At 37.8% G+C, this 21,473-nt stretch overlaps 1 protein-coding gene across 1 annotated transcript in view; it reads right to left on the minus strand.

The window, feature by feature from the left end:
• Positions 1 to 21,473, minus strand: part of RELN (reelin) — a 288,489-nt gene that overhangs the window by 63,669 nt on the left and 203,347 nt on the right. Inside the window, exons 35-42 of the mRNA XM_017523146.1 lie at positions 19,189 to 19,360; positions 18,986 to 19,088; positions 16,871 to 17,100; positions 10,906 to 11,126; positions 7,953 to 8,100; positions 5,460 to 5,718; positions 4,371 to 4,620; positions 617 to 785 (exon numbers count right to left, since the gene is read on the minus strand). Of these exons, the coding sequence (XP_017378635.1) occupies positions 617 to 785; positions 4,371 to 4,620; positions 5,460 to 5,718; positions 7,953 to 8,100; positions 10,906 to 11,126; positions 16,871 to 17,100; positions 18,986 to 19,088; positions 19,189 to 19,360 (1,552 nt within the window). The remainder of the gene's footprint in view (positions 1 to 616; positions 786 to 4,370; positions 4,621 to 5,459; positions 5,719 to 7,952; positions 8,101 to 10,905; positions 11,127 to 16,870; positions 17,101 to 18,985; positions 19,089 to 19,188; positions 19,361 to 21,473) is intronic.

Here is a 21,473-nt window from a genome sequence, read left to right on the forward strand (position 1 = left end):
CTGGGCATGGTGGCGTGTGCCTGTAATCCCAGCTACTCAGGAGGCTGAGGCAGGAGAATTGCCTGAACCCAGGAGGCGGAGATTGCGGTGAGCCGAGATCGCACCATTGCACTCCAGCCTGGGTAACAAGAGCGAAATTCCGTCCCAAAGGAAAAAAAAAAAATTAAAAGCAGACATAATTTTAAAATACATTTATCTGCTACATTCATTTATAGGACATCACTCACTCTTATATTTACAGCAGTGTCACTAGCAGAAAACAGACTCTGTTTAAGTCTATTCTGAATGGGCCTATTTTAAATAAATTGTCTGGGCATCTCTGAGTTAAGTTGGAGAAGCCAAGTGATGCAGCCACTGTTTTCTTTTGCAGTTCATTCTTTAAAAATATTAGAGTTAAAAGTCAGTAAAGGCCTGGCTTACGGGAAAACACGGAATAATGTCAAGATAAAAACTGGTTTCTATTTTACTCATAACAACCTTAGTAATTCATGCAGAGCAACACCATCAGCAAGTAACAAAACCTCACATATCTCATTAAACTTGACATGCCAAATTTTATCACATTTGGGCTCACTATAAGTAGAAGCATGTGGTGAACATGTGGAAGCATCTGTACCTGGTATAAGGAGGGAGAGGCAGAGTGATTCTGGTCCACTTGTTGAAAGTGTCTGACACCAGGATCCGCTGCAGATGATAGCGACTGCATTCTACATTGGTAGGGAGACAGTCCCTTACCAATGGGTGCCACGACAATCCAAGATCTACTGAGTATTCCAATTCAATAGCTGAAACAGGAAATATTATTTTGGATGTAAACATGTCTGCAGACCAAGGAACCAAAATTGCTTATCATGTTTCCGTATGTTTTAGTTTCATTCAAATGTCAGTGTGATTTTTTCCCTATATTTATATTTCCTACTCTGAAATGCTTCCTCGTTTAATTTTTCTCTCTGTATATTACTAGTTATTATTATTTTTTGTTTTCCATTTATTTATTTTATTGCATTTTTAAATATCCCTGTTGAAATAACTTTTAAGGGGATATGATCAAGTGAAACATAAAGTAAAATTTCCTGAATCACTTCTTATAATGAGAAGCTTTTGGAACAATCATCATGACGAAAGTATTGCTTCACATACAGTTACAGTATATAAGTAGCTGCATATAATTGCTATGATATATTTGTAATTTAATATAGTGATAGAACATATATCACAAACATATTTAAATGGTATATAACTTAATATAGTATACTTATAAATTAATATATTGTTTATTTAATGGTTAACATACTAATAAAGAACACATTACATATTTTAATAATTAGTGATCAGTTAAAAAATTGATCAGACTTCTCAAATTTGTACCACTTTATAGGAATCCTGACCAACTAATGTCAATTTTGCCCCTAGTATGGATGAAGCTCCTTAGAAATTGTAAACTCTCTTTTGCTTATATATCTTGCTCTGCTGTGTTACAGAATATATATAAACTATGGAGACTGGAGGGGTGTAAGGAACGACTTGAAGGCTGTGGAATATGTGCCAATGTATGTCATCAGGTTGTGGGTCTAAGGAAAGATAGTGATTTCTTTCCTTTTTCTTCTTCTAGAACATTCAACCTATAACCCCTGTCTTATATTTCTCTTTCCCTATTCACTTTACAAACTGCCTAAGTCCCCGCCTCCCTTCGGAAATGGCTTTCTCTAAGGCTGTGGTTCTCAGTCTTGGCTGCACACTGAAATCACCTGGATACCTTTAGAAACAACTGATACTTGAGTCTCCCTCCCAGAGATTCTGTTTTGAACTCTTTTGGGGCATGGCCAAGGTGTCGGGAGCTTTAAAGCTTCACAGGTGATTCTCCCATGCAGCCAGTGTGAGCCCACATGCTGCCCTAAGGTTTCTAGGTAAATACAATGGCCTGGTCTCAGTCTTCATTGTGCTTGCCTCCTAACAGCATGGGACATTATTGATTACTCCCTGATTCGCTAAATGTTTTTTTTTTTTTTTTGAGGGCCATTATTCTGAGTCTCCTGTCTTTTATTCTGACTCCTTTGCTAACCTGTACAGCTATGGACATTCTTCCAGACCCTGTTTCTGGTCATCTGTTCTACAAGTACACTCTTGATGCAGTTATCACCTCTGTGCCCCAAACTTCCCAATTTCACATCTGGAAATAGAGTTTGTGTCTACCAAGCCTGGCACTGTGCTGGATGCTGGGTGCGCTGTGATAAGCAGTATAGACACAGTTCCAGCTTTCTACACTGTATGTCTTCTTCACTAAAGGATATCTTTACTTAGAAGTCCTTTCACCTGAATTAAGAAAAACTCACCACTTTCCCTCATTAACAAACATCTACTAGTAACTACCAAATTTTATCAATGGCAATACTTTTACACTAGTTTTCTGGGTCAAAAATTTAGAAGTTATTTTAGACTTTGGCATCAGACGTTGTTAAGAAAAAACACAATTTAGAAGTTTTTTAGAAATTTTACTTTTCTGTCTCTACCCTCTATGTTCAACCCAGTCCTGAGATCTGCTGCTTTTTTTTGCATTATCTCATATCAATGTTATCCACTTCATGTCTCTTCATGCCACACAGTGAAAGTCTACATTGCTTCCTGCAAAGATGACCACTGTGGCTTCTTTACCGGAATTCTTCTCTACCCACCTTCATTGGCTCTAGAGCTAATCTCCCTGAAACATATCATATCACTCCTCTGAACTTGTACTCTCCTGTTCGTGACCTTATCAAGCACAAATCCCCAAGCCTGCCTTTTAAGGCCCTTCTTAATTTGTTGTCAATTCCACTCAGCCACTTTCCTCTTTCATATTGACATTCATTTTAACCTCTCTCAGGAGGCTGCACCAGCCTGTGTAGAAAGTACACATGACTGGGCTTACAAGGGCAGAATTTTGTTCCTGGTGCTGCTGCAGGCTGACCATGTGATAACTTACTTCTCTGGGCTCTTCTCCACTTTCCATGTGAATAAGGGTGTAAGAGACTAGACTGTTTTCAAAATCAACACACTGTGCTCTTCTCCATTAGATGCATACCAGACCTGTTGAGGCTGGTCTCCTCTCAGGAGAACTCCACATCTGCTTCTTTGTTTCTGCTTCCAACCTAGTTGGGGGGTCCTTTTTTCTCCACCCATCCTTAAAATCTACTTCAACCATCAAGGTTCACTTAAGACTTAGCTCCTTTGTGAAATGTTCCCTAACTCCTTAAATTGGCCAACCATTTGTCATCTCTTGCTCCCTTGAGTTGTCATTACACTTTGTATCAGCACTCCATGGAATACTTGATTTACCTGACTCTTTTTGAGGTATCCCATCAGCTAGTCTGTACCTACTGAAGAGAGGGTATGCACCTGCTACTTTTCCATCTTTATTTTTCCCAATTCCATCCCCATTGACTAATCTAATCTGGACTGTGTCTGAGGTAGAAAGAGTTATCTCTGGCATTCCTTCTGTTAAGTTTAGACTAATGAGAATATTACAAATTGTGAATTTTACGGAACCTTGAAAATAACTAAATTCCTCACAGTTCTGCCTCCCCCACTACCCGGAATCTAAAACCAAAAGAGGCCCTTGTGAACATTCTAGTTTGTGTCTCTTGGAAGAAGAGTTATATGAGGATGTGAAAGGCCAGGAGACTGAGAATTCTGACAGGTTTGTAAGTTCAGGTAAAGAGTCGAAGTGTGCAATGATGCCAGCTTTTATCTCTCCTAAGATGGGTCTGTGAGTGTGGGTGCATGGTATGTGTGAGTGTATGCACACACATACACATTACAGGGAATGCAAATTGGTCACAATGATGGTGGTCTGGAATGTGCTATGATCCACAATAGCAAAAAAATATAGGCAAAATGGGAACAACAAAATTTCATCATTTTGGAGGATATGGAGAGGAGATAATAACTGGTTTAATCTAACAGAATTACAATCTGTGAATATATATATTAATAAGTCATATATATGAATAAATCATATCACTTATTCCTGGCATTCTCAATGTGATGAGAGTCCTTAATGGAAAAATACCACAAGTGTATCCTTTATTCTGCAAGTCTGATACTAAAAAACCTGGATTTACAAACTATTATTATTTAGGTTACTTTATAAAAGAAGTCTTCATGTATATATGCTTAAAAAATAAACTCACATTCTGTTGCTTTCAAAAACCAACTTTTAAAACTTAATTTATCAATACATGCAATATTTTCAAGAACACAGTGTGGTTTGACTAAATGTGCACTTGTGTTTTACTTACAGAGCTATCAGAGAGGCAGAGTAGTCCTACGACAGAGGGAGCCACAGAAGCTCATGCATATATGACTGTCGCTCTATCTGCGGATGGCATACTCACCATAACAAGAGTCTGTGACTGAGCAGGAGGCAGCGAAGTCTATCTGTAGGAATGAATCCTCATTCACGGCAATGTCTGTGCTGACCACATAACGGGTGCTGGCCTTTTCGATGAAGACCAGGGCATCACCAGTAGAGCCACACACAGGCATCTTGGTGCCTCCTGGGTGAAGCAGCCATTTCCTACTATCTAGGGTTGTGAAATCATCTTCCAAGACCGTATTACCAGAAATATTTCCTCCAATAAGAATCTGAAATGTATTTTAAAAAAAACCCAAATTTTCCATTTAGTTTTCAGATATGGAACGTTCTACCTTTTTTGTTTGTTTGTTTTGACCCGTCAGCCTGCTCAGAACTGGCACTGGACAGCCAGCAGAATGTGAGGGGCCTTTCAGAATGCTCTTATTTACGTCTGCTTGCCCATCTGGCAAGAAGCTACAGAAAACAAATCAAAGGATTGACAAAACCATTCACAGCCTACATTGGCCAAACCGTGCCTTTGGAAATGACATGTACCCCAGTTGGGAAGCAAAATTTGGCTTCTGTGTGATTATTTTCCATGTACAATTTCTATTTAAGGACAGCTGTACCCTAAGGCATTTCAGTTCCAATTCTTTGCATGAACTCTACGGTTTGTTAACAGGTTCTTTGAGTCCTATTTGATACACATTTTATTATGTATAATGATCCTTTGGAGCAGTCTATAAGGATATGGGGGACATTTATTTATTTTTTTCTTCAAAGGGTAGGAAAGAGGATTTGAGAACTACCACATGTGGCACCAATGCTAATTTGCACATTTTCCTTTTCAGAGAATTATAACCTTGTATCACGCTTGATAAAGTCTCTATCCATATGGCAGAATCCTCTATGAGCAGGACCTAGGCCTTCTGTTGTGTTGTATATTTTTATAAGCTTAGGCAACTGAAGGAACAGAGAATGAAAGGAAGCTAAATGCCATATTTAATCTAGCTGTGTGCCCTTGGGCAAGTCACTCAACTGTCAGTTCTAAGTTTCAACTAAATGCCTTCCAAGGCCACATTCAGCTCAAGTGATGACAATTAAACTAGCTAATCCTGAAGGGACTGACCTGATCAATAACCCAGGGGCTGTAGAAGTGCCCATTCTCAGATGGCTGCCACCAGCGAAGGCGAGTAGAACCAGAACGGGCTTTCAAGGGTATCTCCAGGGCAATGTACCTGCCCACATTGCTGGAATTGCTGAAAAGGAACTCCTGAAGAAGACTCCATGAGAGGCCACCGTTGAGAGAATATTGTAGAAGCACAGGTTGGCTCCTGGGGTCAGGAACGCCTTTACCACATCCCAATCTCATGAAGAACTGCACAAATCTGACATTTGTAAACATTACTGAAGACTTTCACTTCCACAAGAAATCTACATGCTTAACAAAAGACAAGCACATGGGGTAATGCAGGGGAACTCATGGCCTTAATACATATGGTGATTTAATGAGTGTCTGAAGCAATCACTTCAAAGTCTGATTTCCCTTTTTAATGCAAAAGGGAGTTAATTAAATGTGAAATCTGAAAAAAGGCAATTCTGCACCCATATTTGTGTCTAGCCACTCTCTTCAGAGGAGAGCCTGAGGGACCTGAGCATTCAGCGCACCCTTTGGCTCTTCCATAAAAAGGTGGGAGGGATTCAAAGGTAAGTTTAACTCCTTAAACTTTGAAACTGAAAGTTTGAAACTGGAAGAATGTAATTAACATAGTTCATGCCACAAAACTGGCAGATTATCTCTTCCAAGGTTTCACCAGTCATTTTTCAGATCTCATATTATTGGCTTTGGGAGGCACATTTAAATTCACTGGTTGCAGCACTTCTTTGTGAAAGGCCAGGCATGTTTTGGAAGAGATATGTCAAGCCTGGGCCTCTATTCTCTCTTTTGTGCTGGGGCAGGGAGCATGAGTGTGGGGGGGTGGTGGTGGTGGTGGCTGTGCCAGGCTCTGACTGTTGTTGGGTCTGGGGATGGATGATACTGGCCACTGAGAATGGTGGCAGCCAGCCAGTGGCAGCATTCCCAGCTGGCAGGGAGGTGGACAGAGCGGCAGCAACCAGCTGGGGTGCCAATGAAAACTAGCTCACATGTTATCTTTGGCAGGCAAGCTGCTGCTTTCTGGTCTGGCCACGATGCTAGCTGGCAATGTAGAATAAATTTCATGTGTAACCCCACACACATACCCACTAATGTATGCATGCCAGACACAGGAAATATATTAAGATGTATAATAAAAATATTATCAATACCATATATAAAACCATTCATTCTTCATGAGTTCTCTTCCCCACCCCATTCATTTACCTCATGACCCTGAAAAAATTGGGATTTTACATGGAGCATTTTCAGGTCAATATATGCAAATCCTACACAGCATGCTACTGAGATGAGCTAAATAATGGAGCTTTTAACATTGGAATAATGAAAACATACATGGCTAGTGCCTAGTGACGTTTACATTTATAAAAACAATAATTATTTACAGAGAAATACTTTTAGCATACATCTACTTGTATTGAGAAAATCTTTGTATTAACTTAGTGACAGATAAACCATGAGAGAATTACTTATTCTGGAAGACCTAATAATTTCTAAGTTAGAAAACTCAGCTGCTAATAAAATTCTGAAGTAGGAAACATCAAATTAAACTACATGCAATAAAGTGGGATAATGATAAAATGCTGTTTTTATAACTGTATAATTATTATCTCACAGAACTGTATTTTCTATGAAACATGTTCAAATTCATAATCAATAAATGAAACATTTAGGGGAAAGGAGGGATAAATATGTTAAGATGTATTTTAAAATACTCTGAAATATTTCAAAAGACAAGAAACATGATTTCTTTGTTCACTTGCAAAATTAGGTCAGGGTTCCATTTTACACATGTAAAACCATCTTTTTTATCTTCCTTGTTAAGTTTTTGGCTCATCAAATGATCAAGGGATACACATCTTGACAGGACATAATCCTGTGAGCCAGTTTAAAATGTTTGTTTCTGAGTGACTGTGTTCAATTTAGAAAATGACTGCTTAGAATGTGTGTGTGAATCACTGGAAAGATGCTTGTAAAGAATAAGGCTGCCCTTCAAATGTTTTTAACTTAGATTGCTAGTGGAGATAAAATTAACTGTGAATAATCTGAAGATATATTGCATTTCAACTAAGCTTTCTACTAAGCATGGTATAAGTGTAAATAATTTCTATACAGTGCAAGTGCTAATAGCATGCTAAATAGAAAGGTAAAGAAGACACAATATTATTTTATTGAAGTTAAAATAAGTTAAACATTGTCATTTCCTAATCTCAATCTTATAAAACACCAGATGTTAACTTTTGTCTGTTTAGGTATGTTTCCTTTCTGGTTAAGTTATTGAAGAATGTCGCTCAGTTTTTGAATAGAAATTATGTAAACTGTCCTGATGGCACTGATAAAGAGAGAAGTTCAGTATTTTTAATGGAAGGCCTTGTCCTTGAAATCTCTCTGCTTCTTTCTGATTTGATTATGTTCTACTATTATATATTACGATGTGGTTTTTCAAGAGCATCTAAAAATGATTACCTAGCATGGGACAAATCCAGGTCTCGTGTCATCAACATGCGCAAGCCATCTTCATTGAAAAAGAGGTTGTTTCCACTAGAAAGGATTCCACACTTTCGAGATGGTTTCCCACCACTCATTAATAAGAATCTATCAGATTCTAGCTGACCTGAAAAAATTGGAAAATATGGTTTACCTATGACCCCAACTATAGTGAGTATATTATATTTTTAAAAGGAATATGGTAAATGCATTACATAGTTTCAAAATATGAAGTCATAAATATTAAAGTCATATGTTTTGAGATAAGAGGCCTTTTCAACTTCAGCTTGTTTGAATCATTTAGCCTTGGCTGATATAATTTAAAGATTCTTGTGATAGGAGGAGGGGGTATTTTCTTGAATATCTATGGTCAAGCAAGATGGATCCCTCCTTTCTGCTCATTCACACTGAGAAAAAAAGACACTGGTTAGAGAGTGGTTCAGGCCATAACCAAGGTGGGGGCTGTGTGGCCTTTCCACCAGTCTCTTCACTATGTCTTTTCTAATGTAAGGACAGTATCAGGTAGGGTCAATATAATATTTTAAAAACATTTTTTATGGAATAAATTTCAGTACCATTTATTATTGCCTATTAAATAATGTCTTTAAGGCACAGTGGCTCATGCCTGTAATCACAGCACTTTGGGAAGCTGAGGTGGGTGGATCACCTGAGGTCAGGAGTTCAACACCAGCTCAGCTGACATGGTGAAACATTGTCTCTACTAAAAATACAAAAATTAGCTGGGCATGGTGGCAGGTGCCTGTAATCCCAGCTACTTGGGAAGTTGAGGCAGAAGAATCGCTTGAACTGGGAGGCGGAGGTTGCAGTGAGCCGAGATCGGGCCACTTCACTCTAGCCTGGGTGAAAGAGCAAAACTCCATCTAAACAAATAAAATAAAATAAAATAACATCTTTAAAAACCAGCTCTTTTTTCTTTCTTTTTTTTTTTAAATTTATTTTATTGCATTTTAGGTTTTGGGGTACATGTGAAGAACATGCAAGATTGTTGCATAGGTACACATGTGGCAGTGTGATTTGCTGCCTTCCTCCCCATCACCTATATCTGGCATTTCTCCCCATGCCATCTCTCCCCATCTCCCCACACCCCACTGACCCTCCCCTATTTCCCCCCAACAGACCCAAGTGTGTAGTGCTCCCCTCCCTGTGTCTCATTGTTCAACACCCGCCTATGAGTGAGAACATGCGGTGTTTGATCTTCTGCTCTTGTGTCAGTTTGCTGAGAATGATGCTTTCCAGGTTCATCTATGTCCCTACAAAGGACACAAACTCATTGTTTTTGATGGCTGCATAATATTCCATAGTGTATATGTGCCACATTTTCCCTGTCCAGTCTATCATCGATGGGCATTTGGGTTGGTTCCAGGTCTTTGCTATTGTAAACAGTGCTGCAATGAACATTCATGTGCATGTGTCCTTATAGTAGAACGATTTATAATCCTTTGGATATATACCCAGTAATGGGATTGCTGGGTCAAATGGAGTTTCTATTTCTAGGTCCTTGAGGAATCGCCACACTGTCTTCCACAATGGTTGAACTAATTTACACTCCCACCAACAGTGTAAAAGTGTTTCTATTTCTCCACATCCTCTCCAGCATTTGTTGTCTCCAGATTTTTTAATGATCGCCATTCTAACTGGCGTGAGATGGGGGTATCTCAGTGTAGTTTTGATTTGCATTTCTCTGATGACCAGTGATGATGAGCATCTTTTCATATGTTTGTTGGCCTGATATATGTCTTCCTTTGTAAAGTATCTGTTCATATCCTTTGCCCACTTTTGAATGGGCTTGTTTGTTTTTCTCTTGTAAATCTGTAAAAACCAGCTCTTAAATCTGTCAACATACTCAGATTTAGTTTATTCATTTTTTCGTTGTGGTAAAATACATATAAGATTTACCATTTTAACCATTTCGAAGTAAACAATTCAGTGGCATTTAATATATACACTCTGCTGTGCAGCCATCACTACTACCTAGTTCCAGAACTTTTTCATAAACCCAAGACTGTGCCCATTAAACTGTCACCGTTCCCTCATTTCCCCCTCCTCCAGCCCCTGGCAAATGCTACTCTGCTTTCCATCTTTACGAATTTACTTATTCTGAGTATTTCATAAAGATGAACTGACATCATATGTGGCCTTTTGTGTCTGGCTTCTTTTATTTAGCAGGTTTTTGAATTTCATCTATGTTGTAGCATGTATCAGTATTTCACCCCTTTTTATGGCTGAACAATGTTCCACTGTATGGATATATCTAGATCTAGTTTTAAAATGTATTGTAAAACCATACATATATTATAACAATTATACAAAAACTCGGCAAAAAGAAAGAAAATCTTTTAACCCCATGATCCTAATATAGATAGCTATTATATTTAAGACTTTCTTTTATGGAGATGTTTTTCCACAGCTTGATCAAAGGGCATATACAATTTAAATGCTTTTTTCTAATAATTACATTACATGCATTTTACTATATTGTAATATTGTCTTCACACATAATGATGCTGAATTCTAGGTGTAAAACTAAACTAGAGAAAGTGATGAGAGGCTATTTAAGCAGTTTGTGGTAAAGCAATAACAGGAACTTATGTTTCTAGAAAGTCTTCCATCCAAGATTAACTCTCTATAAATATTTTCTAAAATTATCATTAGTCAGAAATTACATATGGTAGAAAAAGTGGTAAACATAGCCTTAGTTTTTCTTACTTAACGTCTTGTTCTCTCTCGTTGACCACTGTTTCCAAAACGGAACCCTATAAATTCAGAGCTAAATGAATTCTTGGATGTTCACAATTGAAATGATAATTATGAGATATCAGAAGGAAACTTACTGATTAGTTATCTATCAAAAATTGTACTTAACATAGAAGTTCTTTCACAAGACTACACAGAATTTATAAGAAAAGGCTACCTTCGAAGTCATCTTTGAGAAAATCAGGATTTTTGGTGCTTATTTTACAGGTTGGACCTGAGTAGCCGGGGTCACATATACATTTGGTTCCATTGACACAGCTCCCCTGTCCATTACACATCTCCTCACACTGGGGGCCGATGTAGACATTATCAATGGCCCATGTCACTGGCTGAGAGCCGGCAGGGTAAAATCCCTGATACCATCTGAAACGAACAGATCTAGAAAAGAGGTACAAGTCTTTCAAAAGCTAATTAACAGAACAATATAGCTGCAAAGTAAACACATCTGATCAATTAACGATAGGCAACTTCTACCTATGCTCAACACCCAAGAAATACAAAACACCTGCCATTTCAGGAATAAAACTCCATTTTTCAATCTCTAGGATTCTGCCGGTAAAGTTCTTGTTTCTTGTAAGCCTTTCCCAGTCCCATCAGAATGTCAACATTTCACTTCATCTTCCCATCTTTTTCAATACTGACTTCCTTGGTGAAGATTTCTCCAGCCCTACTCTTTCTCTCTCTCTTTCTCTCTCTCTCTCTCATCTATCTATCTATCATCTATCTATCTATCAATTATCTATCTCTCTATTTTTTTTTTTTTTTTTTTNTTTGAGACAGAGTCTCACTCTGTAGCTGGAATGCAGTGGTGTGACCCTGGCTCATTACAACCTCCACCTCCTGGGTTCAAGTGATTCACCTGCCTCAGCCTCCCTAGTGGCTGGGATTACAGGCACCCGCCACCACACCTGGCTAATTTTTGTATTTTTAGTAGAGATAGGATTTCACTATGTTGGCCAGGCTGGTCTCGAATTCCTGACTTCAGGCAATCCACCCACTTTGGTCTCCCAAAGTGCTGGGATTACAAGAGTGAGCCACCACGCCTGATGCCTACTATCTATTTAATACACTCTGTATACTAACTTTTTTTTTTTTTTTTTAAACTGAGGTAAAATTCACACATCATAAAATTAACCATTAACCATTTAAAGTATACAGGTCAGTGGCATTCAGCACATTCATAGTATTTTCCAACCATCACCTCTCTCTGGTTCCAAGACATTTTTACCACTCCAAAAGGAAACCCCATACCCATTAAATAGTTTTCCCCATCTCTCCCTCCCTGACAACCACGAGTCATTTCTGTCTCTATGGATTTACCTATTCTGGATATTTCATATAAATGGGAAGAGAACAGGTAACGTTTTGTGTCTGGGTTCATTTACTTAGCATAATGTTTTCAAGGTTGATTCATGGTGTAGCAAATATCAGAATTTCATGTCTTTTATGACTGAACAATATTCCATTGTATGGATGTACTAGCTTTAATTACCCATTCATTAGCTGATGAACATTTGGTTGTTTCCATTTTTTGGCTATTGTGAATAGTGATGCTATGAATATCTGTGTACAGGTAATTGCTTGAATACATTTTAAATTCTCTTGGGTAGAAGGGTAGTGAAATTGCTAGATCTCATGGTAAATGACTAATCTTTTAAATTTTTCTTTCTGACTTTCTCTTCCATAATTTTGATTGAATTTCCATTATTATAGTTATCACAGCTGGAGTTATTTAAAAGTGTATCTATTTCCTCTATAGGCTGTGAGCTCGTAGAGGCCAATGTCCATGTCACTTTCTTTTTTTGTACCTTTTTAAGGCACTCATATAGTATTCACACACAGTAGATGCTCAGTAAATGTTTGTTGTAGGTAATTTGTTGTAAAAGTCCTTAGGAGCCAAACTAAGGTTTCTATCTAATCAGAAACAGAGAGCCTAAACATATGATTTTTAAGAGAAAAAGTGGCAAAATCTGATGTATTTTTAGTTTGACGTCTTTTATTTCTTATTTTTAAGTAAAAAATAATTTTCCTTTTGAATTGTCCTATCATGTTGCTGATAAATTAGCTCCCAAGGAATAATCTACATGTTTAGGTAGCTATCCAGAAATATTTTAATGTATTTTATCATGTATAAAACTCAGTTCAAAGAACATACATTTATTTTAGAGAGGCAGGATACAGAGATGACATGTGCACTTATTTTTGTGCCCTGTAGCTCTTCCCAATTTTCAATTATCATAGGAACTAAATTCTGAATAGTTTTCTGTTTGAAAAGCAGAAATCAGAAGTTAAAATACTAGAGTTGAGGATGGGTGGTGGGAGAATAATAAATTTGTTAGACTTCTGAAATTTAGTGGATAGTAAAGCAGACAGAGTACAGTTCCTACATATATTTAATCCTAATTTCATTGTTCCATTTTGCTTTGTTACCCAGACTGAAGTGCAGTGGCACGATCTCAGCTCACTGTAACCTCTGCCTCTGGGTTCAAGCAATTCTCCTGCCTCAGCCTCCCGAGTAGCTGAGATTACAGGTGCCCACCACCACACCTGGTTAATTTTTGTATTTTTAGTACAGATGGGGTTTCACCACATTGGCCAGGCTGTTCTCAAACTCCTGACCTCAAGTGATCTGCCCTCCTTGGCCTCTCAAAATGCTGGGATTACAGGTGTGAGCCACTGCACCCAGTCCCAAACTCCAACTATATTAAGCTGCCCCCAAAATGCCGGTCCATAATTAAACTTTATTTTCAAATACTTGTCAGAGTTTAGTCTTGGCAAGAAGCACTTCTTACCTTTTGAACTTTCAGACTGCCGAGCTGAGGGAAATGGCTGGACTTATCCTTTGAACAAAAGCCTACAAGGATTTTTTTGAACTTCTTATTTATTCAAATGTTCTGAATACAAATGAACCACCTTAGTTGGATATTTATTATTGTTCACCTGCCTTGACACAGAAACTGCAAGCACTATGATAAATGGGCTGAAGGGGCTGGTTTCACTGTGGTTTCCTTCCACTGAAATCTTATTTTGAAAATTTCCCACTGCCACCCTCTTGGTGAATGTCAGCATCTGTTCTCCTAAGCCAGTCGTATTCAAAAGGATCTGTTTTTTAAACATAAACTTAAAATTTCAAGCACACAACATTGCTTTCACTAAATAGGGGTTTTGGTGGACTCATTATGAAACTGCATAAAGCAAAAACAATTAGGAAGTTTTAAAGTCAAAAGGACTCTAAAAGGACACAAAGGTGATGTGAATAAAATTAGATGGAAGCTCATAGTTATTCTTTGAATATAAATGGACTATATATGTAGAGGCAACAAAATTTGACCATTTTGCACCTGAGAACTTTTAATACAGTTTTTTGTGTGTATGTAATGTCCAACAAATGGATGGAAAAGAGTAATTTAAACATGGATTTTGTATTTTTTTTTTTTAAAACATCCAAGCCTTGTGCCATTATTTTGTACCATGTTGAATACCAACCAAGGGATGGTTCACTGAGTTGGAGGAAATTTAACTTTTGCCTTCCAGCAATTCATGCCTGCATGGGTTTTTAAGAAGAGTGCTAATTCTTTTCCTGAAACAAGGACTAGACACCCTCAAGGCAAATTTTTCTCCTCATAGAAATGGTTGAAGGCAGTTTGAAAGGTAGGTTTATGCCATTCTGAGAATAGGCATGCATGCCTCCTTGATACATCCACTTTTCTTTCATAGAAATAAAAATGACATGGGATACAAATAATATGACAGTTTAGGTTCTGTTCATTATGATAGTATTGTGTTTTGTAAGTGGCTTTGTACCAGTGAGTAAAAATATAGATGTCTGCATTTCTCTTGTTCAGATTTCCAAATTATATTGCCATGCCTTATGTGGCAGCAAGCACAGTGGTCATTACCAGTGCTGAGCGAGATGGTCTCCATGACACTGGGGCACTCTCCTGACATGGACACGGCCATCTTCACTCAGTGCCTCTGACTGGCAGATCTTTGTGATCTTATTTCATATACCTTTAGATGAGATTATCTCCACATGGAAACTTGATGAGGCAAGTTCAGTTGGCAAAACAATCTAAAACAATAACCTACAATCTATCTTTGGGGTAGTTTTCTATTTAATCTAATTCTTAGCTGGACAGTTGGAGGAAATTAGTGGTCCATTAAACAGAAAACCTAGTGTTTCTCCATAATACCATGAGGGAGTTCGGTGGACTGCTCTGTATCTAGAAGGCTGTCTTACTCCATTCAGGCTGCTATAACAAAATGCCATTACTTAGGTGGCTTATAAACAACAGAAATTTATTTCTTACACTTCTGGATGCTGGAAAGTCCAAGATTAAGGAGCCAGCACATCAGTGTCTGGTGAGGGCTCACTTTGTGGCTTATAATGGTACCTTCCTGCTGGGTCCTCACATGGTAGAAGTGGCAAGGCAGTCCACTGGGGTTTCTTTAATACAGGCACTGATGCCAAACATGAGAGCTCCACTTTCGTGAACTAATCATCCCCTAAAATGCTCCATCTCCTTATTCCATCGCCTTCAGGGAAATGAACTGAGACACGTGAATTTCAACAAAAATTCAGACCACAGCAGTGCCCAAGCTATCTAGGCCTTTCCCCTTGCCTGTCCTGCTCATAGGCATGGTCTTCTGACAGCTGTGCTTCTCTTGGAACACTTGGCGTTCAGGCTACAGCTGATAGGTTAAGATTTGGAAATTTGGAATGAAGAGTACCAGAAAATGAAAGCTCTGGTTTGCCAAGGGATGTTAACGTGAGCACGATAAAAACAAGGATCATAAACTTTTGTTGCTGAGTTCCCCAAACTTTCTGAGTGAAGTCCATGCAATTCCCCAGTATCTTTCCAATAAGTTCTTTCACCTTTTTGGTAAGCCTCTTTATATTTCTTGCAACATATGATCTTAAACAATATAAACATTTTGAATAAAAAGTTTGTCCTGGGTTATTTTTCCTGGCCAGATTCCTCTAAAGATAAGTTCCCCACAACCAGCGGTAGCTTTCTGGTTGTGCTGGCTGTATCTTCAGCTCAATCTATTCCTGTGCTCTGCAGAGACACTCTTTGCCTCCTCTGGCTATCAGTTCTAAAGAACTTTGAGGACATTTTGCTTAGTAATGCTTATTTTTCAAAAGATAGTTGGATTTCCTATTAGAATAATATCCTGGCACAGTCACAAGGCTTAGTAAATGATATATTCAACAACCCAAAATATTAAAGTCCTTAGCAATCAAATTATAAAAGCTATGCTGATGATATCATGAGGAGTGGATAGATTTATGTTCAAAGAGATGCAGACTTTAAAAAATTCACTTTCACACTTTTGGAAAAGTACTAGGTATTAGTAGTCTTGTTTGAAGACTCAAGACTTCTAATTAGGCTCAATTTCACATAAGGAATATAAACCTATTTCCATCTTGAAAGTATGATATTAGTACTTTCTTCTTTTTTTGACACACTCTGAAAGAAAACATTCTTTATTCTGAGGAAAAGACAGAAATTTGGAAGCAACTGCTTTGTTGACTTCCTCCCTTTGTTCATTTTTATTATTAGTTTTATTTTTGAAATATACTTTCTATTTCATTTCTGTGAGGGGTGAAGTCCTTTATCTCCAAGTCACTTTTCAGTAGAAGAGTCACATATATGTAACAAGAATGCTGAGACAGGTTGGAAAAGTAGAGATGCCTGGGGGCAATGTGTTCATCATTTTTTTTTAATGAGACACCAGGAATATTCCGTGGGCTTCTATCCTCCCTACGTGCACTCTCCCTGCATAACAGACATAGGTAGATGTTTGAAAGTCATAATATTCTAACTGCACTTATATTGTGAGGTGGGAGAAGGCAGGAGGAACATCACAACATTAGGGGAAAACCTTGTTTTTGTGGCTTTTTACTGATCTAAGAGACATTGTGTGCTGTTAAAATCTACCTTCAATCTAGAAATTAGTAGCTATGCCAGCTCAGTGTCCTAGGTTTTAAATATCCACTGATCTGCTTCATGTGAGAACTGAGGAAGAAATGTCAGGTGGAAATTTCTCCATGATAAAGTGCCAAGTGAATGACGCCTTCGGGAATAAACTGTCAAATGAGAAACAAATGTGGTCCTCACCCACAAAGGTGCAGCTTCCCGAAGTGCACAACCTCCCTCCGCCAGCCCTGCATGGTTCCCGCATAGTAGGTGCTGCTGGGGTGGTGCTCGGTGGAACATAAGGAGCTGACGTGGCTGCTGCTGTGGTAGCAGAGGGGCAGCAGCAGGTGCCAGGTTGCCCCAAAGTCCCTTGAAAATTCCAGTCTCACTGGATCCGCGGACGAGCTATCAGTCGAGCAGCCAACATTGATCTTAAGGATGAAGAAAAGAATGATACAGATTACCTCAGAGCAACAAGCCTTGAAATGATTCACCACTTCATTATTTTCCACTGTCCATTTTCCTGAGAACTGCCTTGCTGAAATATTTAACACTATAAAATTATGTTTTGCCTAAATGAGTAATATTGTATATTACCTTTAAATTATAATTTTTCATAAAGAATCTCAAAGGGCCTTATGAAAAATTTATTTCCCTTCATTTTATAAAACTCAGGAAGTGGGTAAGGCAGAGGCTGGGACAGTTCCAAATTTTACCGTTGGCTCATTTTCCTAGCCAAGCCAAGTAAATCATGGTGAAAAGACTGTTTCTCTAATTCTAACCGTTAGGTTCCCCCGTCACCTACTAAGTAGGGTATCTTCTATTTTCCTTCTTATGATACCTTCCAAATCATCCCAAGAGTTTTACACGTGAATCTTCAACACATATTCAATACCCAAAGAGGATACAATCATTGTCATCATTTCCCTGGCACAGGGAAAGACCTTTTTAAAATTGTATATACTTAAGGTACACACAAACTGTTTTGATATAATACACATAGTGAAGTAATTACTACAGCCAAGTAAATTAACCTATCACCTTCCATAGTTACCTTGTGTGTGTGTGTGTGTGTGTGTGCGTGTGTGTGTGTGTGTGTGTGGTAAGAGCACCTAAAATCTATTTTCTTAACACATTTTCAACATACAATATTATATTGTTAACTATGGTCTTCACACTGTACATTGGATCTCTAGCTTATATTCATCCTACATAACTGCAAGTTGTCTCCTCTGACCTGCTTCTTCCCCTGTACTTCCCCTCCCTGCCCTGGTAACCACCAGTGTACTCTGTCTCTATGTAAAGACCTTTTTAACCATTAGGGAAACAGCCACTCCATTCCTTTTTCCATGCTTTCAAGTGCTTTAAAATAAATTAAATAAATGTACGCAACTCTTTGTATTAAAAATTTCCCCTTTCCAATTGAGATTAACATTTTCTTACTATCACGCCATCAAAGCATAGCAACCAGTTATTGATCTATATAGTTACATATAACCATATATATTTATAGTTATGTCAATAAATATACACTATACATATTATGTGTGTGTATGTATGTGAACTTACGTACCTTTTACCTTCTGATGAGGAAACTATTAATTTGATAAACTTTTGAACTATTGGCACTTGTTTCTATCTGAATTCTTTTGAGAATAGAACTCTTAAATGGGCTAAAGATGTCATCTTTTATCAGCTATGAAAAAACATTCTGAAAGTTAATGCTCTAAAACACTGGTATAATGTACCTTTGGTTCTGATGATTTTATCTAAGTTTTTGAAATATGTAAATATTTTTAAGTTAATTATTAATTTGCTCTCTTGACAAATATAAAGAGCATAAATATTAATAAGGTACACAGAGCAAATATATTTGAAATTATAAAATGGTGTAGTATTATCTGTAAAAGTAATAACATTATGATAAATATTATATAAATATACTGGCATGGCATAGACTATAGTTACACTGACCTAGTCCCTAAGAAGTTTTAAGTTTCACATAAAAAGTGTGGAAATATAATACGACAATAGTGTGAGGCTTTTCATTTTTATAATGTTTAAAATAATTAATTTCAACCTCCCACTGCAGCAGGTGGGGAAACTATGTCATAAATAAAGGATAAAAATTCACAAATAAACCTTAGTATGACAATTGGTTCTGTTAATAAAAGTAAATTATGATGCCAAACCTCTTAGATCCTTGCACAAAAATGGGAGGTCATAATGCATGAAATTATCTGAGATTTTCCCCTCTTTCCTAGGTTTTGTTCAAGACAAAATTTAAAGCATCTATTATGGAACAAAGTCAAGTACCTCAAATTGTATGATGGTGTTCTCATTCACATTTAGGTCACGGGTAATAATGGAGTGCTCGCCAACTTCATTAGAAACAAACACCATAGCTGAATCTTCTTCACTGTTATACAGGAAAACAACCAGGAATCCATTTAGGCAAATTTCTTCATGATTTGTATACAGCAGTGGTTTTATTTTTAGATACTTAATTAAATACTTACGGTGCCCCCTTTGAAGAATATGGACAATAAAGGCCAATGTTACCACCAGGATAGAAAAACCAATTGTCTTCTTTGGGCCCAAAGTCAAATGTATCCAGCAGCATCACAGGGTTGTTTAAATTGTTTCCATCAATAATGAAGTCATCAACAATCCAGATTTCTTCTTTCTTACCTAAGGCATTTTTGGATAAAGCACGTTTTTCCAGTGATGAAAATAAAATGAACACTTTTGCTCATTAAAAAAAGTAAAAGACAAAAGCAACTAGTAACAATAGGTTAAACATACGCCTTCTACAGGAGTTCAAACCCAGCCTGGGCCACATAGTAAAAGCCCGTCTCTATAAAAAATTAAAAAATTAGCCAGGTGTGTATGCACATGTCTGTTGTCCCAGCTACTCAGGAGACTACAGGTGCGTGTCTGTAGTCCCAGATACTCCGGAGGCTACTCGGGAGGCTTAGGTGTGAGAATGGCTTGAGCCCAGGAGGTGGAGGTTGCAGTGAGCCAAGATCACACCATTGCACTCCAGCCCGGGCAACAGAGCAAGATGCTGTCTCAAAAAAAAAAAAAAAAAAAAAAAAGTGAAAAAATTAAGCCTGCAACCATATTAAATTAATATAGCACAGAACTGCCTTGCTAATATCAGAAAGCTGTGACAATGCTTTGTATGTAATGAATGTGAAAACATGCTGTCCTTCCAATAATATCAGTGCTATGAACCCTCCCCTGGCAAGAGTGGGTTTTGAGCTGTGTTTTAGTGGTTTATGGGAATCTGTGAGACATGCAATCTGTGAGAATAAGTGGTCTGTTAGTGGACCTAGAACCGAGATACACTAACCAGTCTATTCAGGGAGCAATTCATGACTTTTTAGGTTCAATCTATGACTTAGCAACATACTTCAGTCAGGCAGAAGGACTCTGGCCATTAAAAGAATGCCCTGATACATAACTGTATTTATTTGTTTATTTAACACAGAAGAAAAATATTCCATAATCAATAATACTCCATGTTTTTTCCATGTTTTTCAAGTCTTCTATACCATGGGAATATATAGGAAACTAGGGAAATCACTCTTTCTACTGCTATAGGATTTGAGTCAGTGATTTGACCAGGTGTTTAAGAAATGTAAGAGTAGGTAAGAATGGCAAAAGCCAGGCTGCTTTTGTAAAACACTGTTTGGACTGACCTTGAAACAAGGTAGTAAGTCCATGCCAAGCAGTAACATCAAGATTCCCTAGGTTGCTTCTTCACTGATTTCTACTTTAGTACAATTCTTACAAAATATAAAAAAGGATCTGTACACAGGAGCCTGTAGAAAAACCTGATGCTTTGAATGAAGTCACAGGTCTTTATCTCTAATCCTATCAGTGTTCTAATTCTAGTAGCATCCTTTCCTTTTCTTGTTTGGAAAGTGGTTGGTGGAATCAATAAAAAGAAATTAGGTAAGCATTCCAAACGTAGTACGAAGACAGCAATCCCTCGCTCACCCAGACTGGAGTACAGTGTCTCGATCTTGGCTCACTCCAACCTCTGTCTCCCAGGTTCAAGTGACTTTTCTGCCTCAGTCTCCCGAGTAGCTGAGAATACAGGTGTGTGCCACCATGCCCAGCTAATTTTTTGTATTTTTGTGGAGATAGGGTTTCACCATGTTGGCCAGACTGCTCTCGATCTCCTGACTTCAGGTGATCCACCTGCCTCGGCCTCTCAAAGTGCTGGGATTACAGTTGTGAGCCACTGTGCCTGGCGCATTTCTTTTTTGGACTTTTATTCAGTGATAAGATATATGTATACATATCTGTTTCACAATGAGTTAAAATTTTGTTTTATTTTTAACCTATTAATTGTTAAGGAAATAGGTTAAATTTTCGAGATGGAAGAACCTTTGCCTTTTCCATTTTTGTGTTACCTTTGCAAAGAATCTGCTGCTTAATGTGGCATCACCACGCTTATTTAGGTGCTTATATGCATGACTTGGTAAAGTCTGGTTCTTTACAATCAGCAGATAGAAATATAGGAAGCAATAAAACATTACCAATTTGTAGAATCATTTACTGTAACCATTTGAAATTAAATTATACATTCACTTTAACTTATCACTGAAGCAAGTGTATGGGATAAGAATATTTTATCTATGGCGCTAACTGCTTGGTCTAAGTCCCTCTCACTTTGTCATGGCATTTTGCTATAGTGTTGTTCTAGTTCACTAATGAAACACCTCACTCAGAAGAACTATGTATTCCCAAATAAATGCAACAACAGCGTCCTTATAATTGATGAGTGCCTAAT

This window comes from Cebus imitator, unplaced genomic scaffold, assembly GCF_001604975.1.
Source record: "Cebus imitator isolate Cc_AM_T3 unplaced genomic scaffold, Cebus_imitator-1.0 Scaffold26, whole genome shotgun sequence".
Classification (NCBI taxonomy): Eukaryota; Metazoa; Chordata; class Mammalia; order Primates; family Cebidae; genus Cebus; species Cebus imitator.